This window comes from Cannabis sativa, chromosome X, assembly GCF_029168945.1.
Source record: "Cannabis sativa cultivar Pink pepper isolate KNU-18-1 chromosome X, ASM2916894v1, whole genome shotgun sequence".
Lineage (NCBI taxonomy): Eukaryota > Viridiplantae > Streptophyta > Magnoliopsida > Rosales > Cannabaceae > Cannabis > Cannabis sativa.
Window position 1 is genome coordinate 10438808 of NC_083610.1, and position 13101 is coordinate 10451908.

A 13101-nucleotide genomic window follows, 5' to 3' on the forward strand; every position below is an offset into this window, starting at 1 on the left:
CATTTTAAATATGAGGGCTGGTTCATGTGTTACGTTCATACTCATTACTTGTCATCAATCTCTCTTCAACCCTTCACCAGTCCAAAATTTCAGCCAAAAACAGAATGAAGAGTTTATTGAAAGAAAAACACCTGTTTGCAAGGGAAATTATCGAGCACCCCAAAATTATTGCTATCATGGCAAACAGCCTCAAGCACAAGGGGGCAAAAAAGATTACAGAGTTTAGAATCGGCTAAAAATATGTCAATATACAGATTTTGAAGACTAAAACCACATAGTTGTGAGTTGTTTAAGAGATGTGCCACTGAACCATGTTATTATTTTGGCCTGTTGGACAATATCAAAGGACATATAACCGATCAATTCTAATATTTTTGGAACTGAATGTGTATGAAACGATTGCAAGTAAGACACCCATCAAAGTTCACCGAGGCTCTTTCCATTGATAAATTCAATTACTTGGGTGACTGACTGCTCAAGGGCTGCTGTAACTGCGGCCAAATTCTGCAAGAATTCTTCTGCAGTTGGCTTCTCTCCATCCACTATATCAGTCACAGCCTTAACAAATATTGTAGGAACCTTGAAAATATCGGCTACGTATGCAACAGCTGCACCCTGAAACCCCATTGTAGAGAATGAGAGGACATACTAAGGGGGGAAGCTGATATGCCAATTGAAAAAGCTACAAGAAAAACTTACTTCCATATCTTTAATTGTAGCATCATTTGCAGTGATTGATGCTTCATCGTGTGGGCACATGTCTAAGGAGTCACCAGTAGACAACTTTCCAACCTGAAGTGAGCAAATGTAATCAATATTATCAATAGTGTTCATCAAATGAAATTTACATCAATATCATGAGTCATGACTCAATAGAGGGAGGCTTGAGGAGGTATCAAAGAAAGTAGTTCAAACTTCAAACTTCCAAGTTTAGGGGTCAGAAAGATAGTCACCTTTAGATTAAGCTCCTTCAAAAGTTTGGGTGTTGAGCAGGCCTGCCGTAAACCAACTCCATAAAGATCAAAAACCTGCAGGAACGTAGGAGATAGAAAATTTCAGTGTTGCACACGTCTAAAGCAGCAAATAGATACATCAATAACGGTGATATATCCGTGTAGTTATAAAATATAAGATTCCGTTAAACAGAAACCTTGTTGAGATTTGTGGGATCAACTCTCAAAGCCACATGCTCTCATCCTATAGAATCTTTAAACATATAATGTCGTGTGAAGATTATGCAAATACTCACACCGGGTAATTTTGTTGTCTCAGCTACTTAAAGCTTTTGTCTGAAAAAATAACCCACAATAGGAAGATCTACTGAAATACTTGGAGTCGTGGAACTTATTCAACATTCTAAGCACATAGTCGCAGAAAATGTCCATTTTCCTAATACAATTCATTGCAGTTTTTGGCTTTTTAATTGGTAAAGGAAACAGGTATTACTTTAATCTTCTGAATAACTCTCTGCAGCATCATGCCTAGAAAGAGTTTAGGCTTCTATATAACATAAAATCACTCTTCTGAGTCCCGCCAGTTAAGCACATATTTACAGAGACTTTAAAATATAGATGAATCATCTCTTGCTTAATGTAAGTATGTACTTTCTCAATAAAACAAGATAAGTAGAAGCATGAAAAGCTAACAAAAACTCACAGGAATAGGGATCCTTCTGTCATGGAAAGCTACATCAGATGCAAGAAAAACATCACCGATGCCTGCTCCTTTGGCCTGAAGCAATCCATAATATATCATTATTATAAGTTGGAGTCAACACTATAAAGTAATCATAGCAATTAAACTTTGATTTTTATGAAACTCATACGTCCTAGTATACATCAATGATTATAGTAATGAATCAAATTAACACAACTAGTTTTAGTCAATAGTCGATAAATGAACTTTCAAAACATATACAGAAAAACTACAGAGAAAAAAATGGAAGAAATATGGTGACTAGGAGATTGGATCACAGTAATTACAATGTTGAAACTAAACTGAGTATGAGAGGCATACTTTAAAGCCACCAGCTGTTCCAGCATTTATGATAAGGTCTGGCTTTAATGCTTGGACAGAAGCATACGTCACAAGAGATGCTGAAATAGTGCCAACACTGTCAACCCCTGGATATAAATTGCAGGAGTCAGTAACAGAAGTTTGGAAATGAAAGTAAATGCTTATTTCATCTGGAAAACAGGCCAGTCATTTTTATGCGATAATAATATAACAAACACTCTAACAGGGATGATCAGATCTAAGAGTAAATCTTTATTACACTAGAGTCTAGAAACAGGCACATTGGAACTATCCACATCCACGTAAGTTGATGTGAATATGAATATACAGTTGCAACAAGAAAGAAAATTCCTAGATTATTTTTGGGATGAGATCAGGAGAGAATTGCACGGGAAAAATCATAACTCGGTGCGCTCTTTTGATTTTAAAAATGACTTATGTATAAGATGGACCAATATCAATTATCAGAATGTGGGTTGCTACATGGCTAGATAGACTTTACTTATATTAAAAATAATCTAACAAAGAATTCAGCCACGAATATTGAAATCCCACCAGAAAGATTTTATTATTATCCAAGATTTACACAAAATAGCTCTTGGAGAGGCTTTCTCTCCTATTCTAACCTTTCAAGAGGGCTAGATCTCTCCCAAGGAATTTCTCTCAATTCTAAACTTTCTTCAACATATCTCAAACTGAGTTCGACTTCTCTATGTATAGAGAATAAAGCTTGCCACATCAGCAACCTAATTAAAAGTTGCTAACCAATACAAAAAGAACACCTCAGCCAAAAACAATTAACCAGCTAGTACAAATTACATAAAATAAAACTCTCAAAGACTAATCGTTTGGTAAACAAACTGAATAGGAGTCTTATCATGGCTGTTCAAAGTTAAAGAGTTCAAAGACATTTTCTTTGCTGATCTTGCTCGGAATTAGCAGAGTATTTTGTAACTTTTGCTTTTCTGAACTTTCTACTAAACGTTTTGCCTTTCTATCAGTTTTGTTAGCAGGAAAATGGTATTTCTTTTTCATGTGTATTTTAATTTTTGAGGTGCAAGTTTCCTGCACCCTTCTTCAATACTTGTAGCTTTGTTTTGATTAAAATACATAAGTAAATTCCACTCGCCAACCTATTGGTATCAAGGTCACACAATATCAAAGTGAAAAAGTTAAATACAGAGTGGTTTTATTGCTTTGGATAGCAAAGAATTTAAAGATGTCATATTCTCATACTTATGCAGATATTGGCCTTTTTCATGTAATGTGCTCTTTTCCTTTTCTTTTTTTTTTTTTTTTTTTTTTTTGAGTGGTAAGTAGTATGGGGTTCCATTCCATCTCCGGAAAAAAAAAAAGGAAGTGATGAGTAGAGTAGCACATTATCATATAAATGGTATTAATGTGGACCCTCTGAAGCTAGAAGGCACAGGTGATAACATTTCATTTAAAGTAATTTTGACAAACAAAAGCGAAACTCAGTTTAGTTGAGAAACTTACCCAGAGATAAATCTTTTCCTGGCCAAACTACATTAATATGAAGATCCTTGTAAATACCATGATATCGGACCCAAGGTACCCCTGAAGGGAAGCTGAACCAATTTCAAGGTAACATGTCAAACTCAAGAATATCAGTGGAATTTGTTACAGCAAGATGCATATGAATTTCGATACATTATATACCAAACTAGTCAAAATCAAAATGCATCACTAGTAATTCAGTACAAACCCAATAAAGAAAAGAAACAGTACTTCGAAAAATGAAAAGAATCGGTTGGTATTCATAAAAGACCGTTCACTACTACTACCATGGGTATTTCATAGTCAAAATTAATGACAGAAATAAATTTAGACCAAGTACGCACACAAAATACTCAAAGTTAAATTGGGTGACCCAAGAGACCTGGTCAATGACAATCCAAGAAACCCAAGAAAAACTCAGAACATTGAGAAAGAAAGTAGAAACTCACGCCGAGTGGGGATCTTCTGTAAGCTGGAACTTGTTCACCACAGGAAGCGCTTCAGTTTGCATAGCTGTGAATTTAATCCCAAATCAATAACCACAAGAGCCCAAGAAAATCAGAACAACACAAATATCAATATTGAGAGAAGGAATACCGATGACGATGAGGATTGTGGAAATGGGGCTGTTTTCAGCCTGAGAAACTGCGGCTTCCTCCGCAGCATGAGATTTGTCGCCATGAGGAGCCATTAGATTTCTCTGTTTACCGTAACTTTTCCAGGAAAATATAAAGGCAAGCCGAGAAAATGAGAGTAAAAAGCGAGAGAATATGCTTGTTTGTCTAAACCAAAACTCTAATTTCTTTCCTTTTCTTTTCAATTGTTAATTTGCAATTAGTTGTGGGATAATAATGATATTATTGGTATAAACTTATTATAGGGTAAATACCATTTTGGACTCTGTGTTTTGCAAAAGTTACAGATTGAACACTGTATTTTGTTAAATGACAAAATGGACCCTGTATTTTCTAAAATAGTAAAAATAGGACTCTGAGCTTAATTTTTGACATTTTTTTTTAATACAACCAACTTGAAGACGATGCTTAATACGAACAGATACAAAAAATGTAAACAGTTTTGTCATAGCACTTTTTGATCGGATTATAATTAAATTTTATTTTGACAAAAAATCAATTCAGGGTCCTATTTGTACTATTTTAGAAAATACAGGGTCCATTTTGTCATTTAACAAAACACAAGGTCCAATTGGTAACTTTTGTAAAACAGATGGTCCAAAATGGTATTTACCCCTTATTATATAACTCTAAGCTATTTTATTTATTTATTATAATACCATTTTAGACCCTGTATTTTGCAAAAGTTACAGATTGGACCCTGTGTTTTGTTAAATGACAAAATGGACCCTGTATTTTCTAAAATAGTAAAAATAGGACCCTGAGCTTAATTTTTGATAACTTTTTTTAATACAACCAACTTGAAGACAATGCTTAATACGAACAGATACAAAAAAATATAAACAGTTTTGTCATATAGCACTTTTAAATCGGATTATAATTAAACTTTATTTTGACAAAATGTCAATTCAGGGTCCTATTTGTACTATTTTAGAAAATACAGGGTCTATTTTGTCATTTAACAAAACACAGGGTCCAATTGGTAACTTTTGTAAAACAGAGGGTCCAAAATAGTATTTACCCTTTATAAAATTATGTAATTAATATTTCCATAATTGGAGTGTTAAACTCGTAAGAAGAAAAGTTGTGATTTCATTTTAGGCGCATGGGATTTTCCAATCAAGTACGCTAACGTGGGGTTTATTTATTTATTTATTTATTTTATGTCATTGTGTGTTGATTGATTGTTGGCTTGATTGAATTGTTTACTTAGAAAATCTTGCCAAGATTAACTTATTTCATATGTTGAATACTTGAATTTTCTTAGTGGCACACACAAACTTCACAAGAGAAAATTAGAGCACTTGACTAGAAGAAGCCTCAATATATGTGTACAATTATTTCAACATTATTTTTTAAATTATAAATTTTTCAAAATTTGATAAGATATATTAAATAACTAAATTATACAAATATATATAAAAAAAAATTAAAATATTCTTTTAAATAATAGATAAAAGATGCATCCATATCTCTTTTAATTTATCTTTTTTTCGTAATATATGTGTTTTAATATATATAAAAAAGATTAAAATATTCTTCTAGATATAAATAAAAATGCATCGATATCTCTTTTAATTTATTTTTTTTTTCGTAACATATGTGTTTTAATTTCTTAAAATATTTCTGTAAAACTTTAAAAAGTTTTAAAAAAAAATCACACGTGATATAGATAAATGAGTATTGTTGATCAAAAGAAACTATAACAAATTAAGTATTATTAATAGAAATAACAAATTCAGAACTTTATAGTAATTCCTTTTTAATAATAATTTTTGTTCACTATTGTAGTTAGATAAACTTAGGAATTAGAAAAGAGTAAACTCTTATAGAGAAATCAATCCTTTGTAAAGATTGAAAATTTGGATAGACGAACCTTTCCAAAGTTCAATATTGTAATTTTTTTATTGTTTTCAAAATATGTATAAATTGAGAACTTTATTGCTGTATTTATTTTGAAAAATAGCTAATAAAATACTTCTACTATTAGATTATTATATCAACTTATAAATGATATTATGACATGAATATGCCAAGAATATATGCTTTGGTATTTGTCTTGTATATTTTGGTTTCTTTTTGACATGTTTAACTTAGTATGTATAATAAGTGCATGTTCACCCGTTCACATATATCAATAACAGTTGGACCAGTTCATATGAGTTACAAATTGTACAGGAGGAATCAAGAGATGAAGACTATCCAAAAAGAGAAAAGAAATAGAAGCTTGTGTTGCTTATGGTTAATTATTCGTTAAAGATGTGTCCTGAAAGCAAAAATAATGAAAGGAAGGACCAAAGAGAGCAATGGTTTATGTTTGGAGCTACCATTTGGCAATATTGGGAAGTCATCTGGTGGGGGCATTTGACAGTTCTCACCATTGAAGTATATTCTTCTAGGGAAAGCCCATCCATTTCTTAAGGTAAATGATTCAAAGTCTTTTCTCAATAGAATATCTGTACTCACTGAACCCACCTGGTTTTTTTCATCAGCACTCAACAATAAATCATTGTAGTACTTTTGTCCCCAAAACAGGCCCACCTCATCTGAAACATCAAAAGCTTAATTAACATTAACATTTACAAGAATGAGTGAACTAAGCTAATATTTCAATATTTGTAGGAACTAAGAAGTACCTCCCAATCCAACAGCTGGAAGCAAAGTACTATTGAAACTATAAGCTTTTTCCAATTGTCTGAGACTTGGATGCTGAACTAGTACATTCCAATCTGTGTAGTTTCTTTGATAGTTGTAGTTTGAAACTGTAAGCTTTACCTTCCAATGGTTCATGTAATTTGTTTTAACATGCCAATGAACTCTAACTGGGCACATATGATCACTACATTTCACTATGTCTAAGTTATTTACTGAATTTGAGCTTGATAGATGGCTTCCTTCTCTGTTATATATCATATGACATTAGAAAAATTCTTTATGAGACAAAAGAAACTTTTATTAAACTTGAATGAATCAAATGAGTAAACATAGATAACCAATACCAATAGGATGAGTGTTCTAACATAACTAAACTAAGGGGCTGCAGTGGCACTTAAGCTTGATTGAGATTTAAAAAAAAAGCTATTCATAGAGTTATTAAAAGAGACCAATCAACCAACCAACCAACCTCATGCTCATACAAGAATCAGTACTTTTGTCAGCCTCCCTACATCCACAGCTACAAGTTGGACATGCTGTGATGGTAGGATTGTAAAATGTAGAAAGTGAAACACAACACATTGGTGTTTTGTTGGCCAAAAAGCTCGAGTAAGTGCAGGTTGATTTCCATGTTCCTGTGAGCCATGATAAAAAGAAGAGCTTAGAAATCTTCATACTAAAATTAAGCTTCTTGACAGCTACCTAACTCTAAAAACTTGGAGGTGGCACGTTAGAGTTCATACTAAAATTAAGTTTTTAGTAACTTCACTTGGGCTTTTTGTAACACTTAATTTGGTACAAAGTACTTACTAAAAACTTGGACACGTCTTCTGCCTCCAATATCTGAAGAAACTGTGGGATTAACATCTGAAAGGGGGCCACAAGTGTAGCCAGGACCCGGTGCAAGTAAGATAAGATTCTTAGGTGCATGTGCAGAAGAAGCATGCCCTTCTGGAGTGCCAACTTGAATTTCAAAGGAAGAGAATGAGTTTGAAGGACTAATGGTTTGAGGGTAAAGCATGCCACCTCTACAGCAGCCTGCGGTCATGCTTTCTGGCGAAGCCTGTTCAAGCAGAAGGTCTGCTATAATAGGGTCTTTCTTGCAGGAGTGTGGTATTTGGGAATTGAAAGATGAGCAATTTCCCATATCTGTGGCAAAAGCACCCCTCATTGACCAAATCACTTCATTATTTGCCCATGTCCAGCCTATATTCCAACCGGGTTTGTCCACATGGCGATACTGATAGTAGTTTTGGATTGTCACCCTTGCCTGCAACACAAAATTGCTTATGATTTTGTATTGGATAAGGTTTTTATCACAGTTGTTATTGACATATTGTACTAACCAGATAGCCACCTGGATTTGATGTCCATTGGAGAATATCAAAAGTGACAGTAATGTTTCCATTAGGATCCATTGGATCATAGCAATCTAGTACAAAGCATAGAAAAAAGAACATAAATTAGCAAAGACCAAAAACAACATCTATTTTCTAGGGGAAATGGAAATGAAAGAAAATATTAGGAAAAGTGTGGTGCCTGATAAGCTGCAAATTGCAAGTGACACTACTGATATCAGTTGAAAATACCATACTAGAGAAAGGGTAGTTGCCATTTTTATTGGAGATAAGCTGAGTAAAGAAAAAAAAATACTTGTAGTAGGAGGAGACAAACCTCGTAAATTTCCTTTACTTATGAATTTTATTATCAAGAAATGATTTTTTTGTATCATTCTAGATTAACCGACTAATGCTAACTCATTCATCATTGACATCCTCAAATCAAACAAGAACCATTGGAAATATCAATAGGATAGGAGCAGACAAACCCAAATGATTAGATTCTTTAGTGACTTAGTCTAAGTAATCATATGATGCCACACAAAATGGAAACAAACACAATATGTTTGGAATTACCCTTTGTCTTATTCCACATCTTTAGTGTATAAGAATGTGAAAATCGGCTTGAAGTAGTTTCACTTACATATGGAAGAAAAACTCAAAATGTTTGATTCTTATTTAAATAAATAATTAACAAGATAAAAAAAATTGCTTTTACAATCATAGAACAAACAAGATAAAGTTATTACTTGGGAAATTGAGAGCTAGGATCAGTGGATAACAACCTCATTTTTAACATTAAACCAGTCAAATTTTGATTTGAGAAAACAGTATGTTTTCTGGGGAAACAAACGGCTAATATATGAGACAAACACTTAGTAGCGCTAAGAGTTAATGAAATTTGGTCTCTTCTCCTCAACACATCCCATGATGCAAGAAAATGTTATTTTTCCTAGTCTAATTCATCATAAGTTTCTATTAATCTAATCTGACATGACATTTTTCAATCTGGCATTATTCTGTGCTATCTTAGATTGCATAATTGTGAAGCCAAATGGTTGAAAACCCAAGAAAGAAAGACTCAAATTAGGGACAATGGTGCTATGTACTAAATGACCCTCAACTAATTCAGTTCACATTGAAGTTTTACAGAGCTGGACAATTTTTCAAATTTTGGAGAATTTGAATTGTCTAGTGACTTTAGCTCAGTGTGAATCCCAGATTGAGGGGGTGCTGACTTTCATTACTACACAATAACATTAGACATATAGGCCAACTAGGCTTCCATCAACTTGGAGATACCATTTTCCTGACTATGATGCATAGAGATCATGTTATCCGGTCCATTTAATATTCCTAACTTCCCAACCATTATTGGAGGGAGACATGGTTTTTCAAACTTTAATATCTTTGCTCAAAGAGTCAACTCTTGAATAAATAAATAATAAAAATGATTCATGTCATATGTGTATATTTTACTGTCCAAATTATCAATCATCAATCAATGAATATACAATCAATATCAATATCAATATCAATATACTTATGTAAAAGGGAGTTTAAGAATAATAGAGTGACATATTATATTTTTTTAATGTATTTTTACAATTTTTCAAATTTTCACTAAATAAAATGGTCATATGTTTTGGTTTGCGAAAAGCAACCCTGTTCTCGTTTGCGAGGAATATATTTTCACGTGTTTCGTTCAGCTCGGTATACACAGTATAAATTGAGATGTACTTTTTATATTTTTTCTGCTTCTTTTTATCTTTGGATGATTCCTTAGATTCATTGTTTCTCTTCCCATGTGGCTCATGCATGGATCTTGCTTGTGTTTGCAACGTTTCTTTCTGCATTGCTTGAGCTTGTTGGAAATTTATTTTACCAGTATCTTAGATCTACTCACAAGTATGTTGATTAACACCCTAAATATGAACTTTCTAAAACGATGAAATAAACACATATAAAGTTTAGGAAACCTTACATTGGGTGCAGCGGAATATAATGACTCCTTCCGTTCAGATATCTAGCCCTTGATTCCTTTCTGTAGCAGAGCATTATCAATATCTGAACCTGGATCTCTTTCTCTGAATCTTTGATGCTGAAACTCCTTCTTGCTGAAAGTCTTTCTTCACGATCTTCCTCACTATGATTGAGGTATCACTTGCTGTGTGTGGGCACTACTCATACACTAAGAAATTTCGAAATTTCAATGAACAAGAGAGAGAAGAAGTGGCAGCTAAAGATAGGGAGAGAGAGAGAGGCTCAGTTTTTCTGAATCAGAAGTGTCAGAAGAAAAGTGTAATTTTCCTGAAGCCTTCACTATCTATTTATAGCATTCCACTAAGGTTAGGTTTGAATTATTTGGCATTAAAATAATGAAAATATCAGAGGTAAATTCCTATAAAAGTGGCTGGCCCTATACTAGTGGATTTGGGCCTCACTTTTTGCAATTTTGCAGTTTTATCTTTTCTGCATCTGATTTTCTCAAAAACGCCAATTTTCTAATTCAACCATTTAAATGCCAATTCTAACTATTTAATAACTATTAAATAATATTGTCATTTATCATATTTATTAATTGAACCATACAAAGTATCATAATTAACAAATATGCCCCTAAAACTCTTTCTTTACAATTTCGCCCTTACTTAGTGAAAAATTCACAAATAGACATAGTCTAATTTGAGAATTATAATTGATTAATCAAAACCAATTGCATGAGTCTTACAAGCAATATTATCTCAACTAGTGGGGGGACCATGTGTAATATCCCGATAGGTCTAATGGTAGTTAATTAGGGTTTATATTTATATTATGTGTTAATCAGGTAATAAGTGGGACTATGATCCTACTTATTTATTTCAGCATAAAATTTAAATTTTGCTATAAGTGAATAAATAAGCGTAATTTATAAATTACGGAGATTTATATAGAATGTGTGAATGTAATATGAGATATATATGAAATAAAAATATTTTCAGGTTTGGTGATCCTGAAGACCTGATTAGTGGATAAATAAGCGTCATTTGTTAATTACGGAGATTTATTTGAAATACGTGGATATAATATGAGTTACTTGTGAAATAAAAATATTTTCAAGTTTGGCGACTCTAGAGACCCGATTGGAGGCCAAAAATATCACAACAATTTTAGTTAGAAATATTGATGAGATTATTGAAATAAGTTGATTTTAGAAATATCAGGGTATTTTAAGGTACTCGAAGTTGAGCAAATACCTTAGAAATAGAGATTTCTTAGTAGTTAAGAAATAATAAGATAACTATTAATAATAAAGTTTTTATTAATATTATTATATTATATTATTATTATTATTATATATTATTATATTATTATTATTAATATATTATTATAATATTATTTATATATATATATAAGTTAAGGTAAGTTAACTTTATACATATATATATATATTAAGTTATAAGTGAATCAGAAGAGAACGAACGAAACTCTCATTCTTCCTCTTTCGATAAAACCTTCTCCTCCTATATTTATTTTCTTCAATTTTCAATCCAAAACTTAGCGATCTAAGCTCCGGTAGTAGCAGGATAGCAAATCCTTGAAAAGGGAAAGCTTAAGGTATGGTTTAATTTTGTTTTAAGTTTAAAAACGATTGGTTTTATATAGGGGCTTTATGATTTAAAAAGGTTATGGAGATTCTGACTTCGTAGAATTGTTCTTTGGTAACTATGGGACTAGTTTATATGTTTACTTGTTGAATTTGAGGTAATTTTTGAGTTAGAAATCGAGTTTGGAACTTTTTAAAGCTTAGTCTGAATGTTAATGGCGTTTTTCATTTAAGGGGTCGATTTTTATTTCTGTTACGTAAGGATGGTAGTATTTATGGCATACATGCACCCTGTGAAGTTTGGAGTGATTTGGATAAGTTTTGGTAGTGTTTCGGTGAGTGCGAAAATTGAAATTTTCGTATTTCACAGTTTATAGAAATTCCTAAGAGATCAGAAATCGTATTTTTGTCATAACTTTTAACTCGGGTGTCCGTTTTGGACATTCTATATACCGTTTCGAAGCTTGCGATGAGCTCTACAATATGGTGTATGTTTTAGAGCCAAAATGTAAGTTTTATTTTAGTGTATTTATACTGCGGGGTTTGGTAGAAAACCCTCGATTGTCTTATGTGAATATAAGCAGTGTTTTGGGATAAACACTTATTGGTTTATCGTTGTTGTGACATAGGGCCGAGATCATCGGGGATAGTTCTCCACTTGGGTTGGTCGAAATATATGAAGCTGGATTAAAGGTAAGAAAAGTATATTGTACTGCATAGTACGCTGTATGTAATACAGTTAGTATTGTTATGAATTGATCAATATTGAGATATAGTTAATATTGTTATATATAGAAAAGTATATTGTACTGCATAGTACGTTGTATGTAATACAATTAGTATTGTTATGAATTGATCAATATTGAGATATAGTTAATATTGTTATATATTGAAAAGTATATTGTACTGCATAGTACGTTGTATGTAATACAATTAGTATTGTTATGAATTGATCAATATTGAGATATAGTTAATATTGTTATATATTGAAAAGATTGATTGGTTGAGTATTGATAATGTGATAATATTATGCATGTGATATGTGGGCTCACCTGATTAGGTGATGCAATTTTCCTGGTAACGTACTGGGCGTAAGTACGGGCGTCAGTGATATATGATGAGTACCGAGTGTAGGTACGGGCTCACCTGATTAGGTGATGCGATTTTCCTGGCGACGTACTGGGCGTAAGTACGGGCGTCAGTGACATGATAAGTACCGGGCGTAGGTACGAGCTCGTCTAATTAGACGATGCGATATATTGGTGCCAGATTGTGGCACGGGCTCACCTGATTAGGTGATGCAATTATATGATATATGGGTGCAGGTTTTTGGGCATAGGCTCACCTG

The 13101-nt window shown here is 32.7% G+C and overlaps 2 protein-coding genes across 2 annotated transcripts; both read right to left on the bottom strand.

The window, feature by feature from the left end:
• Positions 1-87: 87 nt before the first annotated feature.
• LOC115704327 (5'-methylthioadenosine/S-adenosylhomocysteine nucleosidase) lies at positions 88-4821 on the bottom strand. Its single transcript, XM_061106828.1, has 9 exons — positions 4783-4821; positions 4132-4404; positions 3984-4047; positions 3514-3605; positions 2017-2123; positions 1657-1731; positions 954-1028; positions 700-792; positions 88-615 (listed from the first exon to the last, which is right to left on the bottom strand). Exons 2-9 carry the CDS (start codon positions 4223-4225, stop codon positions 418-420), a joined length of 798 nt encoding a protein of 265 aa, XP_060962811.1. The 5' UTR covers positions 4226-4404; positions 4783-4821; the 3' UTR covers positions 88-417.
• Positions 4822-6197: 1376 nt separating this feature from the next.
• On the bottom strand, positions 6198-8232 carry LOC133029049 (COBRA-like protein 1). The gene is made up of 4 exons (XM_061105815.1): positions 7635-8232; positions 7294-7459; positions 6806-7068; positions 6198-6715 (listed from the first exon to the last, which is right to left on the bottom strand). Exons 1-4 carry the CDS (start codon positions 8230-8232, stop codon positions 6423-6425), a joined length of 1320 nt encoding a protein of 439 aa, XP_060961798.1. The 3' UTR covers positions 6198-6422.
• Between the last annotated feature and the right edge of the window lie 4869 nt (positions 8233-13101).